The sequence below is a fragment of the Myotis lucifugus genome, unplaced genomic scaffold, assembly GCF_000147115.1.
Source record: "Myotis lucifugus unplaced genomic scaffold, Myoluc2.0 scaffold_20, whole genome shotgun sequence".
Taxonomy (NCBI): domain Eukaryota; kingdom Metazoa; phylum Chordata; class Mammalia; order Chiroptera; family Vespertilionidae; genus Myotis; species Myotis lucifugus.
This window is the reverse complement of record NW_005871068.1, coordinates 2,189,460-2,210,481: the sequence shown is the minus strand read 5'-3', so window position 1 is coordinate 2,210,481 and position 21,022 is coordinate 2,189,460. Positions and strand designations below refer to the sequence as shown.

General features: G+C 40.0%; 1 protein-coding gene across 1 annotated transcript; it reads right to left on the bottom strand.

Moving 5' to 3' along the window:
• Window positions 1-3,210: 3,210 nt before the first annotated feature.
• PRDX4 (peroxiredoxin 4) lies at window positions 3,211-19,132 on the bottom strand. The gene is given in 9 exon segments (XM_014453036.2): window positions 3,211-3,324; window positions 6,168-6,202; window positions 7,456-7,586; window positions 10,326-10,448; window positions 12,404-12,520; window positions 14,874-14,991; window positions 18,789-18,851; window positions 18,854-18,993; window positions 18,995-19,132. Coding segments are annotated over 9 exon segments (810 nt in total). The 5' UTR covers window positions 19,027-19,132; the 3' UTR covers window positions 3,211-3,273.
• Window positions 19,133-21,022: the final 1,890 nt, after the last annotated feature.

Genomic DNA, 21,022 nt, shown 5'->3' with positions numbered 1-21,022 from the left:
ACTGTGGGCTTCTTGTGGGGAGAGATGTCATATTTTTATATCTGCATTGACTAGCAAAGTGCCTTGTACATGTGTAAGTAATATTTTGTGTATGAACAAATGAATGATTTAGGTGAATTTGGGTGTTTGATTTGGCTTTTGAATTTTTTAATTTAAAAATTGTCAGGTTAAGCCTCAAGAAGGTGGGCCTTTAAAACTATATTTTCAGGATTTTACATAAGTGTACATTATGCCAAAATTGTGTTATTATGTGAATAATGGAATTGGTAAAAGTTGCTTTGCTGTCTAAGACTAAATACCATCTACAATAATAAAAGCGTAATATGCTAATTAGACCGGACATCCTTCTGGACGTCCTTTCTTCCGGACAAAGCCGCAGCAAGCGGGGGCTGAGGCAGAAGTGGCTGCTGCTGGTGGTGGGGGCCAAGGTCCTTGCACAATTTTGTGCATCGGGCCTCTAGTGTTAAATATTTTCCTTCCTATTAAAAGCTAGGTAAAATTTTTAATGAGTTTATGGAAGCATGTGTGTATATATATGTGTGTTATATATCTATACACACACAAGCATATATATCTATCTCCCCTGACATGGAGACCTTTATGGAGCTGTTTACCTGAGATACATGTTTTATCTCATTTATATATTAACTAGAGGCCTGGTGCATGAGATTCGTGCACTAGGGGGAGGGGTCCCTCAGCCTGGCCTGTGTCCTCTTACTCTCTGGGAGCCCTCAGGGGATGTCCGAGTGGGCCCAAGTCATCAGTAGGATATCCTTAGCACTGCTGTGGAGGCGGGAGAGGCTCCTGCCACTGCCGCTGTGCTCGCCAGCCATGAGTCCAGCTTCTGGGCTTCTGGCTGAGTGGTGCTCCCCCTGTGGGAGCACACTGACCACCAGGGGCAGCTCCTGCATTGAGCGCCTGCCCCTGGTGGTCAGTGCATGTCATAGCGACCAGTCGTTCCACAGTTCGGTTGATTTGCATATTACCCTTTTATTATATAGGATAAGTCTATTCAAAAATATTTCAGTGACATAGCATCAGAAAGTCCATGGGTAATGAAATACAATGATGCATTCCGTGATATCAGATGGGGGGTGGTTAGAGTACAGAGCATCATTACCTAGTGAAATAGTGGTCAATATATTTGAGAACAAAATATATGACCAGGAAGTCTACTGAAAGATGGAAAGTTTAGGATGTAGGATTAGATGTGACCATGGACAGAAAAGAAATGATGGGAGTGGGGTCTGATTTCTTGCATGAGATTCTGGGGATTCAGAAATCCCTGGAAGAACAGTCTGCTACAATCACTGTAAAGCCTGGCATACTGGCAAGACTTAACTGGGAAATATTCAACAGAAGATCAGAACTTGGAGGGAGAAGCATGGAATTATAGATGATATATATGTGTGTGTGCACTGAAGAGATTGCCTAGTGATTTCATAGAACCTCCAAGTCACTCTTGACCTATTATTTTGGATAAGCTCCAAATGTCATGGCATGGTCTGTCCTGCTGCAGAGGCAGCTACAGACTGTACTGGTCTCCTTTCCATAATCTGTTGGCAGCTGTCTCTAGGGATTTGTCAACCTTACCACTATTGACATCTTGGGCTGGGTAAGTCTTTGTTGTGGGGCTGTCCTGTCCATTGCAGAATGTTTGGCAGCACCCCCACAGATGTGACAACCAAAAACATCTCGACATTACCATGTCCCCTGGGGGCAAGTTGTCCCTGAGTGAGCAGCACTTCTCTAGATTGCGTAGGTCAGCATGTTCTGGGAATAGGTCTCCTATAGCTGCGACCCTGTCAGGCCCAGGGCCCATCCTCTCCGGGGGACTATCCTTTCTGGATGCTCTTTTTTTCATCTTCTGTAAATGGCCACATGAGATCACCTTTAGGATGTAATTTTGGACGTGTGGGCACTCAGAAGTCGGTTGTTTGAAGGGATAGTTGATAAAAGGCACTGAAAAGGAGTGCATTTAATGCTGTTTTATTCATGGCTATTTGCATTACCCAATTAATATGAAAGTGGTGAGTCAGGATGTATTTTCACTCATTTGTTGGTCTCCAGAAATTACTACACTATCAACACCTGCTTCAGTAATCAAATACTAAGCTCCTTCAGGGCAGAAAACTATCTTTGGTTACTGAAACAGTGGGGCCTTGACTTACGAGTTTAATTCGTTCCGAGACCGAGCTTGTTAAGGAGCTCGTTAACTCAAATTACTCTATCAACTCAATGCAAAAAATGGCCGAGAGACAGCTGGTATCTCAAAAAACTCGTTAGTCAGGACACTCGTAAGTCAAGGCCCCACTGTATATACCAAGTGTGTAGAGTAGGCGATCAATGGCTGCTGTGTGTTGAATGAAACAGTAATGACTGGCTTTTTGGAATTGATATAAAAATAGCTGCCCTCCCTATAAACATACCTAAAATGAACATGTTAGAAAAGCTCCAAGAGACAGGCTTATTCCATGAGTAAAAATTCTGTACTCTTCAGATTGGAAAGAGGAAATCTGAGACTAGGATTCTAATTATATTGGAAGTAGTGACAAGATTATTACAACCCTGTTTAAACAGCAAAGTACTAGCACCTAACTGTGGGAGGCTGCCCATTGTCTTCACTAGCAGAGAAGTGCAAACAAGGATCCCGGAATGCTGGTGACCCTTGAACCCACGGCAAGGGCCTGAGTTATGCACTGATTGTCTAGTCCTGACAATGGGGGCTCAAGCTATTTCCTGATCAAATAGTCTCAGAGTAAATCCTTCTAATATTTACTGACCTTTATGATAGCCTGTCTGTTACTGCAATTACCTGCTTAACCAAAGTTGAATAAAAGGCCTGGGCACCAGTGGAGGTCCTTCCCCTTGAGTTGGACTTGCCCGCCTGGCCCCCCAGTATTTCCAAATTATCTCTTGTCTCTTCTTTCATTTGTGTGCGGCTCCTCTTCCAGATCCTGAACCCTAAACCATGCGGGATGTGGGGGAACATACACACCTAACCTGCCTGACAAAATGCCTGGCAGGTAGCAGTACCACATAAATAGCAGTTATTGTTGTTACTAGTTTCATTCAATTGGACATTTCTTAGTTCGGAAAGAGAGAATAACTGCCTATCTTTTGGCATCAGTGTCTGACTTCAACAGTAAGTATCTTTGGACCCTGACATGCATGTTTTATATTCTCCAAGAAGTAACTACAATAACACAATGTGGTAACAACATGGCGCCTTTTATTGAAGGCGTTCAAGCATCATGGCCTGAGGAAGTATTTTCAGTTCAGTTTGTCGAAATACTTCAGTTTTCCAGCTGGATCTGGGATTATCTATTGAAAGAAAAAAGCAGATCATTCATCATTAGTTGTCTGATAATAGTTGCCCAACTTTTGACTAAAGAAGATAAGACTGTGTTTGTGTACTAAATTATATCAGATGTATATAGGAAACACTGGATTTGTCCAACCTACTAATCTCAGCTATGCCAAAAGGAAAATCATTTGTCAATAAATTAACATCTGTACTCAAGCACCCCCGAATTTACTTACAGATCTTCTCTCGGCCACCAGGCTTTCATGGCATCTTCAGGTTTGATCTAATTAAACCAAACACATTAAGAGAGCATGGCTACAGATGTTAATGTATTTCTAAAATCATATGCTGGTAAAGTGTTGGGGTGCCAACAACCTGAAAAGGGGGCAGTGTGTTCAAGTGGATTTTTTGGAGGTCCAAAATGCAACCTTTAACCTCAAACTGCAAAGGTTAAAAAAAAATAGTCAAATACAACCATGGAGCATTAACTTCAATAACTATTTAGTGAATGGAAAAATATTCCAAAAAAACAAAAAAGCTCCCTACTAGACCTGTTTACTTGATAGTTATAGGTAAAGTGCATCTATCCCTACATATAAAAAAAACCTCTTGTAATCAGCTTATGATAATTCTATATACGTCTTCTTCATAATTTTTCTTTAGCATAAAATAAACATTACCTAGTTTTGCAGGCATCACTTCAAGGAGCATTCTGTTTTTGCCAGTTTATAACCTCTCTGCATTTAAATTCAATTTTTAGGTACTCACGGAATAACTACTTAGTGCCAATAGTGTGCTGGCAATGGGGATATAGGATAACTACCATGGTCAACACCTCTGAGGCTCATACAAGCACGTGGGAAGGATGTCTGTGTACGTGGCTGTTTTGATGCAATGCACAGTTCGATTGTGTGTGACACAGGCTGTGTGACTCAGTGGAGGCTGAGATGGCATCAGGGACGGTCTCCGAGTGGAGGTGACATTTAATTTGGTCTTGAAAGAGGAGTAGAATTTAGAGAAGGGGACAGGTATTTCAGGCTCTGGAAAGAAAGACCTGAGCAAAGTCACAAAGGTGTGAAAAAAATAGGGCTTAATTGGAGGAAAGATGAGTCATGATTTGGTGGCAGCACAGCATTTGTTCGTGAATCACAGGGAAGATAACCTGGGAGAGACCGGTGGGAACAGAATGCAAAGGCTTGAAGGCTGTGCCCTGAGTATCTGGACTTTGTCCTGTGAGTGATGGTGGGCCGCTAAAAGGTTCTGGTCTGGAGAATGACATGCATTGGAGAGGAGAGATACTGATAAATCAGGAGGCCTGTGCAATATACAGGGGAAAACTGAGGGATATGGAGGTGAAAAATTCATCTATCTTAAACACCAGCACAAAACCTTTTCTGATCCTATATCCCCCTCTTCTACTTTCTTTCTGTCCCCCCCCCACAGCTGTATTTCTTGTACTAGTTTCATATTTCATCTTTATTTCATCCTGTGCTCTCAGCACATGCCTGCAATACAAGGTGATGTTATGCATCAGTCACTGTTGGTTCTGCTCTAGCTCCAGGGGGAAGTGCCCCGAGCTTGATGCTTTTTAAGCCTTCTTAGGTGATACCTGTAGCTTCTGATTCATATTTCTATCTGTGAGCCTCACAATCAATAACTAAATTAACCCAATGACTGATTTATAATTTAAAGTACCTAGTGCTGCTCTAAGTCTCATGCTTAACTTTAAATCCATCAGATCTGTGTAGAGGTGAATACTGTATTGTAGCATTAACTTTGACCCACAAGGGCAAAGCTGCTTTGCACGCTCATCAAAACTAATTTAAATCAATGAAATATTATTTTAACTAATCTGAGTGAGGTTACAGAGTGAATTTCTACTTCTCATTGTGTACGGCCAATGGTACTGTTTTGTTGTTGTGTGCTAAGGAAGAAAGTCTTAGGAGTCTGTATTTTTCTTTTATCCTAAGATAATGATTTCTTCCTCTAATTCTCTAGGTATTTTTCCTAACTGGAGTTTGTATAAAGCTCTTTGATTTTTAGAAGATAACATGTTCATTAAAAAGGGTTCAAGCCTGGCTGGTGTGGTTCAGTGGTTGAGCATCAACCCAGGAACCAAGAGTTTGCTGGTTCGATTCCCAGTCGGGGCACAAGCCTGGGTTGTGGGCTCAACCCCCAGAAGGGGCTGTGCAGGAGGCAGCTGATCGATGATGTTCCTCTCTCATCGATGTTTCCCTCTCATCAATGTTTCTATCTCTCTATTCCTCTCCCTTCCTCTCTCTCTCAAGATTAATTAAAAGGTTCAAGCAAGTTTCCAAATTGTATTTTGGCCAGAGACTACTGGCCAGAGACTACTTCAGGGACTGTCTATAAACTATACAGCCTCCCTATGAATGTACTTGTTCAATCTTTTCTTCCTTCAAATGATGAGAGAATCATTAGCTTCATTGTTAGTTAAGCCTGATTTTTTTTTCAAAAGCTTTTTACTATATATAGAAAAGCTTTGCTTGTGACTGTTTTCTTTGTTCACAGTATAGGAAGAAATTCCATAAATGCTCTCTCAGCCCTCTGAATTTATTCTACCAAATCTCCGCTACTCCCTTTTGTTGTTGTTGATTTTAATGGCATATTCCGCTGGGTATTTGGCTTTAAAATTCACAGCATGAAGTCCTATCTTCTGCTTTCTCCAGTGTCAGCTACTCTCCCTACAGTTCAAAGAATGCCTGTACTCTTCTGATTTTTGCCGAGCAATGTTTAAGTCATTTACAAAATCAAGACAGTGCTATTACAGATGATCTTAAGGTTGGCATTTTTGTTTGGCCCCAGACATCCCCTTAACAGAAAAATCAATTTGACTTACTGTTTCACTACCAGGTTTCCAGCCAGCAGGGCAGACTGAAAGGAACAAAAATTGGCAAAAGACAGTTTAAAAACAGAGTTCAATTCTCTTCAGCAACTCTTGGCTCTTCTTTTCCCAAATGAAATTAAAAATGGAGCCTGTATTAATGAGAACATTTCTAGGCCACTGAACACCTGGCTCTGTTAGCTTGCTTGCTTGAACCAAGGAAGTTTGGTCACAGAGCTTAGCAGTAGGTAGCTAATCTATTTTCATTTTTGTCAATTATGTTTACTTGCATTTATAGTATAAAAAACCAAATTGAGTGTTCCTCTAAGAAAGTTGGAATCTTTTGGGATGTGGTGAACTGAAAGGTCTGGGCATGGCAAAAATTTCTCTGAATTTACATAAACTTAAAATAAGCTGATTTGCTGTTTCCTGTAGTATTTTGTTCTGATGCCATGGTTTGCTGTTTATCAAAAGAGACTTTAAAATTATTCAGAAAGTAGGATTTTATTTGGAATATACCTTGACCCAGGCATTGAGTTACAAACAGCAATCAGACTATTAATCCCCAGATGGAAAGTAGGGGAGGGAGAGGGTAAGGGGAAGAGATCAACCAAAGGATTTGTATGCATGCATATAAGCCAAACCAATGGACATGGACAACAGGGGGATGAGAGCATGAGTGGGGGGTGGGGAGGATGGGGGTTAATGGGGGGGGGAAATGAGGACACATTTGTAATTCCTTAATAAAGAATTTAAAGATTAAAAAAAAATAAAGTCCCTGCATCATTGTTTGTCTCTTAAAAAAATAAATAAATAAAACATACGTTCTATTTTAGGAAAATCTAACCTTTCCCATTGAGCTACCGCAAAAACTTGGAGTGAAAGGATGAACTAATAGATTACTAGTGTGATCCTGAATAACCTTGCTGATCACTGAATTACCTTGAGGAAAAAATCTAAATCAAATAATGTACAGATGCAAATAAAACCTACATTACTAAATATTGCCAGAATGGTACATTTTAAGTTTATAGAAACAATTTGAAAATTACAGCAGCAGAAACTTTTCTCTTTGTGCTTATCCAAAAGGACTATGCAAATAATGAATACTTTTGGATCTTTTAATTCAGTAAGTAGAATATATTAGTGATATTTCATGAAAAGCACTTTAATAATTTGATTTACTAAAAAGATTAGCTAATAATTTGAAAACAATCAGATGACTTTGGAACCATCTAATTTACTGCTACCTCTTCTCATACTAAAAAATCAAAAGGCTATGATGTTTGGAAGGAAAGAGTACCTTCTCCATGTTTATCGGTGTATTGGAATGCTTGAACCAAACGCAGTGTCTCATCCACCGATCTGCCCACAGGAAGGTCATTGAGAGTAATCTGTCTTAGGATCCCTTTGTCATCAATAATGAAGAGACCTCTATAAAACACAAGAGTGGTAGGGGTGAGGCCATTTCATCTCAGTTAAGACAAATATTTGTTAATGCGAATCCCTGTAGCATCCACACAGGATTGTTATACAGAACCAACACACTACCTACTTGACTGGTACACACACACACACACACACACACACACACACACACATCTACTATATAATTCGGGATTATAATTGCTAAATGGTAGCTTTAAATTTTTTTTAAAAATTAAATTTATTGGGGTGACATTGGTTAATGAAATTATATAAGTTTCAGGTATACATTTCTCCTTTACCCTCTTTTACCTCTCCCCACCCCCCATTAGCTTTAAAATTTTGTTTTTGTCTGTGAAATGTCCTGTAGTATTTACAGCTTAATCTTCACATGTACTAGGTTTGGGATTTTACTGTGCTGTAAATGAAATGATGAAACTACACAGCAGAGCCTTCCTTTAAGTGAAGGTGTGATCTATCTTTCTCTTCACTGGCTGTTTGGAATGTCTCTTTATTTCCTTTTAATGGTGGTAAAAAGACAAGGTCACCAATATAAGTGAAGTCACCTTTCCCTCTAAATCTCTATATGTGTGATTCACTTCTATGGCCTGGGGAGTAATGAAGTAGTTTGATTAAAAAGACCTGTTACTGAGATAGTGATGGCATTACAAGAGTTAAAGATTACAAGAGTTAAAGTAGACTAGAGACAAAAATTTTCAAAGGATTTCTTGTCTATTTAAGTCAATATGGATTTCAACCTAATAACTTTAGATTAGAAAAAGATCTCAGGTACTGGGGCTAATTGCTTGTGTACAAGTATTATAAATGATGAAATATTTTTAGTAGAAATATATAGAATTACATATCTATTTCATGATATCTTGTTTCATAATCATATTAAACATTACTAAAGTATTTCTGCTTATCCCACAATACATTTTTAAAAAATATATTTTTAATTGATTTTTTACAGAGAGGAAGGGAGAGGGATAGAGAGTTAGAAACATCGATGAGAGAGAAACATCGATCAGCCGCCTCCTGCACACTCCCTACTGGGTATGTGCCCACAACCAAGGTACATGCCCTTGACCGGAATCAAACCTGGGATCTTTGAGACCGCAGGCTGACGCTCTCTTCACTGAGCCAAACTGGCTAGGGCCCACAATACATTTTTTGAGTGAGCAACTTGATGTCTGAAATAACTAGGACTCACTCCCTTTTGACCAGGTCAACTTGCTTAATTATTATTTATATGGGTGTTCTTTCATGTAGCTTTTACAGCTGAAAATTGTTGTCAATGGTAATCAAGTCTGTTCTGAAGTAAGTGAGCCTGATCTAAAATTTTGAGCTTTCCTCTGTAACACACATTATACCAACACACACCACACAAAACAAATCTGCCTTTCCTTTGCTAGCAAATTCTAGCTTCTGTCTTCTGTTTTAATTTTGTGAACTGCTTCTTTGGTAGACTTTGAGATGAATACATTTGCCATACTTGGTGTAATATACATGTATGTCTCTTCCATAGAGAAGAAACAGGTCATTCTTATAAAAATCAGAAATTAAAATGGCAACAGACATCTCAATAACAACCCCAGAAGCTAATGGTAGCAGGGCAATGCTTTCAAATGTTTGCAGGAAAATTTCCTTTCAATCTACAATTCTATATCCAGCCAAATTATTAATCAACATGAGAGTAGAATAAAAACATTATCTGACATGTAAGGTCTCAAACCATTTTACCTTCTAATGACCTTTTACTAAGAATCTATGAAGATGTGTGTTACTAAAACAAGGCAGGCAAGAATAGGAGCTAGAAAATTAGGGAAAAGGGGAAATAAAATGGGTATGAGGTTTGTTTTTGGAATAATGAAAATGTTCTAAAATTGACTGTGGTGATCATTGCAAAACTCAATATACTAAAAGTATTGCATTGTATGCTTTATATTGGGTGAGTCATATAGTATACTAGAGGCCTGATGCACGAAATTCATGCAAGGGGCTCGGCCCTCACAGCCCCAGCTGGCCCTCGCAGCCCCGACTTTGTCCAGATAGTCATTCTGCTATTTGGTCTAATTAGCATATTAGCTCTTTATTATATAGGATGATATATCTCAGAAAACCTGTTATTAAAAAACAGGATTATAAAATAATGACACTTTCACATAAGACATTTAAAAAAGAAATTATTAGCATTGAAAAGCTAATAAACAACACAACTATAACAAAATTAGTTGTTTTAAGCTAAAATTGCCCCCTTTCACCCAAAGAATTCTATTAGCATTTATTAGCTCAAGTAACCCAGGGAGAGCTGTTGGGTAAAATATTTCCTTAATTTTTCCTACTCCAAAGACACAGATTTGCTAAATCCTATGATACTTGTATTTAGGAAAACCATTATTGGAGTTAGTTTGAAGAAGAGGAGAAAGAAATGGACAAGGAGTTTGGGGACCTGGATTCAAGTCTGCACTCTGCCATTAGCCAATTATATTTCTCTGGCTAAGTTCATGGAACTCTATGAATCTGTTTATCTGTAAAATAAAGATAAGGTTGGTCAAAGACCTCTACATAATCTTTCAGCTCTAACAGTCTATGACACTCACTAATTATTTTAAAGAGTATCTATACCATTTTTGCAAGTAGAGCAAATAATATTTCTTGATCAAACTTTGTATTTTTTAACTCCATTTCAATGAGGGTTACAAATATATTTCGATTGGTCATAATGTAAAATCACTACAAAGTTACCTAAGAGTGTGGCCTGAATCTTCCAGATATACGCCATAGTCCTTTGCAATCTGATGGGTCAAATCTGAAAGAAGCGGAATCTTTATTGGTCCAAGTCCTCCTTGTCTTCGAGGGGTGTTAATCCTGAAACAAACAGAACATTTACCTCTTAGAGTTAAGTAAATGGTATGTATATATCAAAACCACTCTTTCTCTGCATGTGCACACACATGAACAAACATCACACACCTATTCTTTCTCTAAAAAAGACAGGCTAATATACATTCTATTTTCTTGCCCTTTCCCCCACTTAACAATATATTCATATCCTTTTAACACTAACTATGGAGCTACACATCCATCACATTTTTAATGTATAGACATACCACATTTTACTAATCTCTACTGACGTACATTTAAATTGCTTCCATTTTTTTGCTTTTATAAACACTGCTGGCAACATCCTTGTATTCTTAACATTGTACACTTGTCTGATTAATTTCTAGAAGTAGAATTGATGGATAAAGAATAGACACTGTCATAAGCATAACCTTAGAATTGTGATCATAAGACAATTCCTTGAGAGACAGGCAGGAAGCAACTGGGTATTTTAATATTCTGAGAGACAAAGAAATACAGTCTACTTGCAGCAGTGAAGGAAGTAAGCTATAATCTCAGACACATCAGTCTTGAGATTTAAGTATTCTTTAAGTTGAAACTGGGGGATGTGGGCTGGTGCCCAAACTGGAAGGCATTGATATAACAGCCAGAAAACAGGGAAATAATGCTCCCCACGTCTGCAGTCCCAGTTCTGACATCCAAGTAGAAATCTCTGGTTGATATGAAACCTATCCAGCTGAGAATTTATACAAAAGAATTTCTTGGAAAAACAATCCCAAATTATTTGGGATGACATAGATGTTTCCCTTAGTGGATTTGTGTTTTAATCATATGGAGATACAGAATTACTATAGAAGTGATAAAGCAAATTAAACCCATATTTTTAATATTCTTACATTGAGAAATAATCAGTACATATTTGTATAATGAGTTATTTATAATGTTTAAGAGCATTTGGCATATTGGAATAACAGATATACTTTGTGATTCCAATTTAAAATGTGTACATTGAAATTTTATTCAGTTTACAAATAGTAATGAAACAATTTAAAAGGACTTAAGATGTACCATATCTATTTATTAGATTGCAAGAATTGCTTATGTTCTTGGGATACTCAAGGGAAATAAAATATAAACTGCTTTTAAAAATACTTAGAGTTAAATACTTAACAGAATATAAATTAAAGTTGAATTGTAGCTCCTGAACCAATTAAAATTTTAGTTTTATATACATATACATGCACATATAGTTTATATGTCTACATAATTGTAAATGTTTTGAATTTATTACTCTATGAATTTAATTTTAAGTTTTAAAAACAATGAACAGTCTTTATCATGCATAAAATTTTGTGCAAAAAATTGTGGACACGATTAAAAAACACATCAACATACACATTTCAGATTCTGAAACATGTTGCCCGACTACTTTCCAGAAATGCTGAACCACCTGTGTGTATGGGAGTGCTGTTTCTTTCCACCTTTGTAATCACTACATGAAAATTTTCAAATTTGAAATATTGGCCAATCAGACATGGGAAAAGAATGACATCTCTTATCATTTTAACTTGCAATTAATTAGGTGAAACAATTAATTTAAAATATTTCTAAAATTAATTTAAAAATCATTGCTTCTTGAAAAGTAATTATAAAAACTATTTTGAGTTTGGCTTAATACTAAACAACTATATAACAGAGAAATGGTATTTTAAGGATTTTTTTCCTCCAGATTAAGGCTACCCAAAATTTGTTATAATAAAATAATCATACAATTCAATAGGTTTTGTTATGGACATCTTTTGCATTGAACTTTCCCCCCAATTTTATTTTTTATGTAATTTTATTGAACTAGCATTTCTTAGAGAAATATTCTGAATTGTCTGATAAATAACTATATTCCTATCATGTTGAGTTGTCTGCCCATAATTTAAAATTAAATCCATTCTTTTTCCTACAAATGTTAAGTGTAAGATACTGACCAGGCCAAATGGGTAAACTGTGAATCGACAGAGCATGCCACCACTTCAGTGTTTATGGATCTGAATTCTTCAATTCTATCACCAAAGGCAATAATTTCAGTTGGACACACAAAAGTGCTGAAAGTAAAAAGAAAATATATTCAGTATTCTCAAAATACACATATATGCAAGTTTGAAATGACAGAAGTCTTTACAAACATATTTAGTATATAAAAATGCACATTAAGAACAACTTTATATATGAATTCTCTCAAGATTGAGTAGTCTAAAATGCTTTACAGCTTTCAAAGAATCTATACAAACCTGACATCATTTCATTGTTTTTACATTCTTACAGAGAAGAAGGGAGAGGGATAGAGAGTTAGAAACATCGATGAGAGAGATCGATCAGCTGCCTCCTGCACGCCCCCTACTGGGGATGTGCCCGCAACCAAGGTACATGCCCTTGACCGGAATCGAACCTGGGACCCTTCAGTCCGAAGGCCGACGCTCTATCCACTGAGCTAAACCGGTTCGGCTTATTTTTACATTCTTATACCAGTCTTATGAACTAGATGCATCTATATGGATTTTGGAGATAAGGAAATGCCCTCCCATCCCTCCATTTCTTGATAAGGTCCATTGTTAGAAGGGCATGTTTAGAGAGTATTTCCTTAGGGTAGTGTTTTTCAAATTGTGGTAGGAATTACTTAAGTCAATTTACTGAGTTCCAACTAGCATTTTAAAACAGTGAAATAGAAAATATGAGAATACATCCTTCATAGTAAGGGTAAGTTATGAAACATGTATATACCAGTGCATATATGTGTGTGTTCAGGAGTGATATTAAAAATATTTAACAACCTATTTCAAAACTAGAGGCCCAGTGCATGGATTTATGCACATTGAAAGGAAATTAATTAGAAGGTAGCTGGCGGGGCGGGACTGGGAGAAATGGGCCTGCCATGCCCTGGAGCCAATCTCCCATGGTCCCTCCGGCCTGCCACACCTGGGGTGGCGCCAGGGCTCGAAGGGTGTCTGCGAAGTGAGTGGGGTCCCTCCAGCAGGTGGGGTCCCTCGGCCTGGCCTTGTAGGGATCAGGCTGAAACTGGCAGTCCGACATCCCTCGAGGGGTCCCGGAATGCGAGAGGGCACTCTGCAAAGTTGCTGTTGCTCTGTGGCTCTGCAACTCCTGCGTTGAGCATCTGCCCCCTGGTGGTCAGTGCACGTCATACCTACCGGCCGATTGCTTAGGCTTTATATATATACACTTTAGTGCTGGAGGTTTTGAAAAAGGATCAGGTAGGAGGAGCAACTTGGGGAAGGGGTTGAGAAAGTGGCTGTTACCCTCTGGTATGGAAGTTTTTCAGTATTTCAGTATAACATGACTATACTGGTGCATACAGACTGAATGTTACTGTTTATGTATGTGTAAGTGTATTGGGCAGCAATTGAAAATTTATTTCCTATTGTGTGTGATGGCCAAGAAAGTTTGAAAAATGTCGATTTAGGGGCCAAGTTCCTACCATACCCCAACACAGGCTTTTCAAATGTTTCAGTTGTTCAAGTGGAGGATTGTCATATGCAAGCAGAAAGTTCTAATCTAGATTACGTCCCTGGAACCTGGGCTATAATGTATATTTTTAATATTTTCCACAATGTAGGAATGGTCAGTCCCTACCTTCCTTCCTCTTATCCCAAGAAATGCTATCTAGAGACACATTTGCCCGACTTCTTAGTGAAGACAGAGAAAAAGGTCTGGCAGAAAACTGAAGGATTGTTTGTGACTTTCATGCTTATAGACTGTGGCAAATGCCTGAGAATTCTTCCTTATCTAACCAGGCCCAGCCTGACTTTATACAGAAATAACAGTAAGAAGCTATCTTAGCCAGAAGACCATTGCTAACATCATGCATAATTAGCTATGTCTTATTCATTATGGAGTTTTAAGTAACACTGGAGAGACAGAGCATATTTGTCTGCTATGTTAGACTAATTTCAGAATTCAGGTTTAATGTTATATTTTACATATGTTTTAACTTTTTGGTTTTATAACATGAATTTAGAAGGCCTATACTTTTTATATATTAAAACTTCAACTTCTGGTTTCTATTGGAAATTAGAATATATTATACATTTTAGCTAGTCAAGCTAATTTAAAAGGTTATGTATTATGTAGCTTCATGACTTGTATTAGTCTCAATGTACTAATTTTTATGAGAATCCTTCCCATTTGGATGGACTAGGTGTCAGCAAACTTTCAGCCACAGGCCAAATCTAGCCTATTTGTAAATAAACTCTTTTTAAACAATGTTTAAAATATATATTTTTATTGATTTCCGAGAAGGGAGAGGGAGAGACAGAACATCAATGATGGGAATCATTGATCAGCTGCCTCCTACACACCCCCTGCTGGGGATTGAGCCTGACCTTGATTAATGATCGGTAATAACTGAGGTCTTACTAGCTGCTTTGTACATGTATTACTTACAAATCAAGTGGGTAGAAGAAAAAAACCAGGTATTTTCCATGATAATCAGTTAACTTGAGCTCCTTAAATTCTCCATTTATCACAGCGGTTCCTTCCCAATAAGGTGCTGGCTTGGAAACTAAGAAAGAAAAATATAGGATGTTTTATAACACTGAGAAAACTGATGGGATGACAGGATAAGAGCTTTAGGAAATCACTAAAAATCAAGGCTTCTAAACCTTTGGATCTCTCTAGCAGTCTGGTGAAGCTTACATACTTCTCAGAATAGTGTTATTGGATATTTAAAATATATAGAATTACAAAGAAAAGCAATTATATTGAAATGAAATTATCCAAATAGAAAAGACCCATATTGGTGATGTAGTAATACATGTTCCCTTTTATTAAGACTTTAAAAATGCAGGATCTAGCAGTGATCTAATTAACTACCAAAAATAGTGAAGAGTGTAAAGCAGCCGTGGGCAAACTACGGCCCGCAGGCCGGATCCGCCCGTTTGAAATGAATAAAACTAAAAAAAAAAAAAGACCGTACCCTTTTATGTAACGATGTTTACTTTGAATTTATATTAGTTCACACAAACACTCCATCCATGCTTTTGTTCCGGCCCTCCGGTCCAGTTTAAGAACCCATTGTGGCCCTCGAGTCAAAAAGTTTGCCCACCCCTGGTGTAAATGATGTTTCAGGATACCTGTAACAACCAACAACCACAATATGGCATGAAAATACCTGGGGGTCTATTGACAACAGGTACAAGCAAGTACTGCTGAAGCTAATGTGGTTCGTTGCTGATGTTTATAATGGAAAGAAATGCTCAATTTCAGTTGGAGGTTATTGACAATAACTTTTAATTCTATGCATGCTCACAGCACCCGCCCCCCTACATTCCATCCCTGCACTACACTCTACTGGATCCTTCACTATAGCCCCTCCAAGTTGAATAACTTCCTATATTTCAAATAATTAGATATGCCTTTCCCTAATGGCAGTCTTTCAGATGTACTAATTTAAACATTTGGCCAGTTTCTCACATACTCATGGAGGACCTGTTGCCACACTCAGAGTAGGAAATTTGCAAATACATCAGGCCAGAAGTGTACAATCCCAGACCATGGGATTACTTTCCTAGAGGGCTTTGAAAGAAGAGACCCCCTTGAACAGGTTTCAAGTGACCTAATGGAAATTGAATAGTTGGTGCTGCTCTCTTGTAAGGGCATGCTGTAATTCTAGCCAACGCGCTTTGATAATATACCTTGATCTTCTGTTACATTCAGATAACACTTAAACTTTCAGAACCATTACACATATTAAAGTCAATCCTTGCTTCCAAGTTTGACTATGGTTCCTAGAAAGTAAGGCTCATAATAGCCAGCATTTACTATATTTTGTATAATAGCCAGCATTTTTGGTCGCTCTGAAAAGAGACGTAAACTTACGATGAATTTCTCTGTGAAGTTAATATATAACATGTGATTACTTGTCTTGAGTCAGCAGCCTACCTCATATAAATATCCTGATCTGATTAGGTAAAGACCAAGAGGGGAATTAGTAGAAGGGTACTGAACTATACATGCTTTGTATACATTACTGAAAATGCTACTCAATGGGGTTGGTTAACAGGATATATTAAGTAGATTTGTGGTTGGAATTATAATGACCTGTTATTCCTTAATGATTTTAGCATATGAGGAAAACCAAATCTGAGGAATAAATTTTGTTCTCAAAATTCTGAGTTTGAAAATTTTGGGTTCTTGATTTAAGAATTACAAAGTTAGTTCAAAGAAAAAAAAAAACTGTCATCAATTTATGGAGCAAAAAAAAAGACTGCAGTTAACTTTGCTAAGATCTATAAATGGAATTCCCAAAGCAACCCCTTGTGTGTATTAAAATCTCAAATATAGCCGAAACCGGTTTGGCTCAGTGGATAGAGCGTCGGCCTGCGGACTGAAGGGTCCCAGGTTCGATTCCGGTCAAGGGCATGTACCTGGGTTGCGGGCACATCCCCGGTGGGGGGTGTGCAGGAGGCAGCTGATCGATGTTTCTCTCTCATCGATGTTTCTAGCTCTCTATCTCTCTCCCTTCCTCTCTGTGAAAAATCAATAAAATATATTTAAAAAAAAAAAAAAAAAAAAAAAAAAAAGCAACAGTAAATCTAACAGTTTTCATGTCACTAAAAATTATTTCAAAGTATGACCTTAATGGCTCTATAATATTCCACTTTATGAATAAAAGTCCTCGTATCTTTGATTCTAGATAAACCTACATGACACAGAGATGTAGCAAATATCTAAAATTTGAAGTTCTCTGGTAAAGGGAAATCTATTACCACTGTCTTATGCTTTTATGAGCAGACTTGGATGGGATTTGTTTCTTATGGGAAATATAATGTAATGCCATCGAACACTTAACTGGCTGACACAGTTCAAAATATCTTCCCAGGTAAGTGAAACTAATGACATTTTGAAATGCTGTGATTTTAAAAGCCCAAGACTGGGACTCAAAATAAGCTGCCATGTGATGAGAGGGCCTGTGAATAAAGAAACTGCGAGCGGCTGGTTCCTAGCAATTAAGCATGGCACCAGGTCACAGCCAGGAAGAAAACAGGGATCCTGTCCTTAACCTCAGGGAACTGAATTCTGCCCACCACCATGTGAATTGGGAAGAGGATGCTGAGCTCCAGAAAGGAATGCAGCCCAGCCAACATCTGGACTACAGTGTTATAAGACCCTGAGCAGAGAACCCAGCTAAGGCCTCCTGTGAAATAATAAACACATGTTGTTTAAAAAATAAAAGCGTGAGACTGGTTTCTTAAAAACAAAAAATCCAAAAGTAGTTAACTTTCAGTAGGAAAGAACTGCACATGTTTAAGAAGGCAAAACAGTTTTTCTTATTTATTACTCCCACTCCATCCTAAGTCGTAACATCCCACTTAACACTGAGGATTCATAACTGTGAAGCATACTTTTTTCACTGAATATGGGCATAGAACATGGTGTAATTGAACCACAATACACATCTTCAGACTGCTAAGTGATCTGTAAGAAAAACAGGTTACTTAAAGCAAGCAAGGGACAGTCTATTCTTTAATTCCTGCTCAGTTCTTTTTGGCTAATCTTAACATTTAGATGCAGCAGGCCATAACTTTCTCAGTGTCTCAGTCTGACGTGTCCTTCCTGAAAGTGGCCATTACCTGTGTACACTGGACAGAAATGCAAATAATCAAAAGCCAAACTGGCAGGACACAAATTTGCCATGAGGTTTATCATCAACCAAAATAAATTACTTTGAACCTTTTTCTTCCTTTCCCTACAAAGAGCCTTCAAAATACACCCTGTAAGAAGTTCTTCATTTCTAAGAGACACAAAGAATACCCATTTATTATGTATGCTTTGGGGAAGGGCTTTTAATAGTCTTTATAAGATGAAAACAAAAGGAAAAAAGAGAAAGGTGAAATGTTTGCTCTCCTGAACATTTTGTTTAGCCACTTTTTTGTTTAATCAAACTTTCTATGAATCATTATTCAACTTAACCTATTCTTCCCTGGAATAGTACTTGGAAACAGACGCGACATGCTGCAGCCACTTTGCAATGTTTGAGGAAGTGTTTCAGTTTGCACAACATCCTCCGATGCCTGCAAGGAGACCTGGACCACCCCCGTTCCTTTGTCTGCGGCTTTTGGGGTAATCACTACTTACAAAATCTGATAAGTGGAAACAATCCCTTTCTCAAAGCAGGAACCCTCCTCCCTTGCCCCGCTATGAAAGAGCCAGGCCAGCCCAGGGACCGGAGGCAGGACAGGGGGCGCCGCCCAAGTCAGGCTCCCAGGTAGCCTAAGCAGGGCACACGTGTCCCGTGGTCCTCCCAACTTCCCGCCTCCCTCAGCCACCGGTCAACCCCCCTTGCCGGGCACCACCTACTCTTGGCTTTGCTGAGGTGCAGGGAGTGGTCGGCGGCCGAAACTCGGGACGCCTCCCCCGGTACACTTGTCCCCCCGCGTAGAAGTGGCACTCCTCCTCACGGGTTCGGAGCTCTCTCTGCTCCAAGCCCCGCAGAGTCTGGCCAGCAGCAAGGAACAGCAAGTAGTGGCAGCAGCAGCACCGGAGGCTCCGGCTGGGGGCTGAGTCTCGCGGCTGGTGGCAGCCCCGGCGCCTCCATGACCACGAGAGCGCAGACACACGTCTTTGGCTCTAGCGCTACTTCTCCCGCCGCCAGGGAGCTACAATCGCGCGCTGACACCCCCGCGAGCCCGGGCTCGGTCTCGCGAGAGCTTGCCCCGCCCTCCCCCTCCGCACACGGACCCCCCGCCCCCCGCCCCCCGCCCCCTGCTCCCGGCTCTCCGGATTCCAGGCTGCCCCGACTCCCACCCCCACCCCCACCCCCACCCCCAAGCCCTGCCACGTGGCCTGCTGGCCCCTGCCCGCTTTGCGCCTGCGCCTTGGGGCGGACCGGCCTGGCGCTCAGCCCAACTCAGCGAAAGCTGTTTTTCTGGAGTGGCCAGTGGCTGGCCTGTCCAGTGACTGGCCGCAAGCGCTCCCGTCCTCTGCACGGTTTCCAAGCCCATCTCTTCCAAAAAGCCTCAACACCGCAAGCACACCGTCCCCCTTAACAAAGTGAAACTAACCTGTCTGCCTTTGAACCGCTTGCATTTTATACTTCTAACAGTTTTTTCCTTGAAGTGATCTGTGTGACAGTGCCATGACTACCCCCTCTAGTTGCAGATCTTTTAAGTCCTGAGAAACTGGGGAGAAGAAAGGTCTAATCATTTATTCTCCAGCAAGCAAGGGCAGCCAGGCACTTAGGTGACCTAAGCCTGTCTCAAGGTATCTTTTTTCTCTCTTTTTTTTCCCCGTCACGATTTGAAAAGTTCCCAGAAGACCAGATTTTGTCCCAGCACATCATTGTTCCATTTTATGACAATTATCCCATCACATTACAGGGGCCAGAATCCCTTTTATCCTCCTGTGAGCTCTTGTCATCTTTCTGAATCCCGCAGGAGTCTATTAGACTGTCAGCTCCCTAGGATCTAGTTCAGTGATGGCGAACCTTTTGAGCTCGGCCTGTCAGCATTTTGAAAAACCCTAACTTAACTCTGGTGCCGTGTCACATACAGAAATTTTTTGATATTTGCAACCATAGTAAAACAAAGACTTATATTTTTGATATTTATTTTATATATTTAAATGCCATTTAACAAAGAAAAATCAAAGAAAAAAATGAGTTCACGTGTCACCTTGGACACGCGTGTCATAGGTTCGCCATCACTGATTCTAGTTCCATGTCGACTTAATCTTTGTTTCCCAAGGCACCTGGTACATGGCATCTGATACTGTAAGCACTTGATTTTATAAGGAACACCTAATACTCCCCACAGCCTGTCTCAGTGTCAAGCTGTTTTCACGTATTATGTCCTTACACCTGCGACGACCCTTCGAGGCAGAGAGGAAGCCTGTCCTGTTCACACTTGTCCCTCATCCTGGCCCTGCCCGCTATATGCCCCGCCTTCACGGCAACGTGCGCATGCGCCCTGGGGCAGACCGCAATGCGCATGCCTAGGCTGCGACCAGCCGGAAGTCTAACTGGTGGGAGACGCATCGATGGCGTCGACTCTGCCTGGTCTCCCGCTGTCCTGCCCTCTCTTCTGCGGGTTCTCAGCATTGTCTTAGGCCCTGCTCGTCCTTATAGGTCCTTCTCTTCCAACAAGCGTCGTTGAAGACTGGCCTGCCGCCATTACAGGAGCCGGGCAGCCGCCATTACAGGAACCGGGCCTGCCGCCATTACAGGAGCCGGGCCTGCCGCCACTACAGATGAGGGGGTTTGCACTCAGCCTGTTTTACATCCTCTCATCCTTCCCCACCCCCTCTCCTAAAGAGCCTCACTGCAGCACACCAGCCTGCCTCCTCCCCAAAGGTGAAATGAGCCCTCTGCCTCTGAAATGTGTGCCTTTTATACCTTTAACATTTGTTTTCCTTTTCCTGGCGCTGGGCTGGGTGAACAGTGCCCTGACTTCCCGCACCGGCCGTAGCCCTTTTAAGTCCTGGGAAAACTTGGAGAGGAAAAGTCTAACCTGAAAAGCGATATCTTAAGACAATTTATTCTCTTCCAGCAGGAAAGGAACTTTTCCAGCCGGGAAGTCACAGCTTGGTGGCTTAAC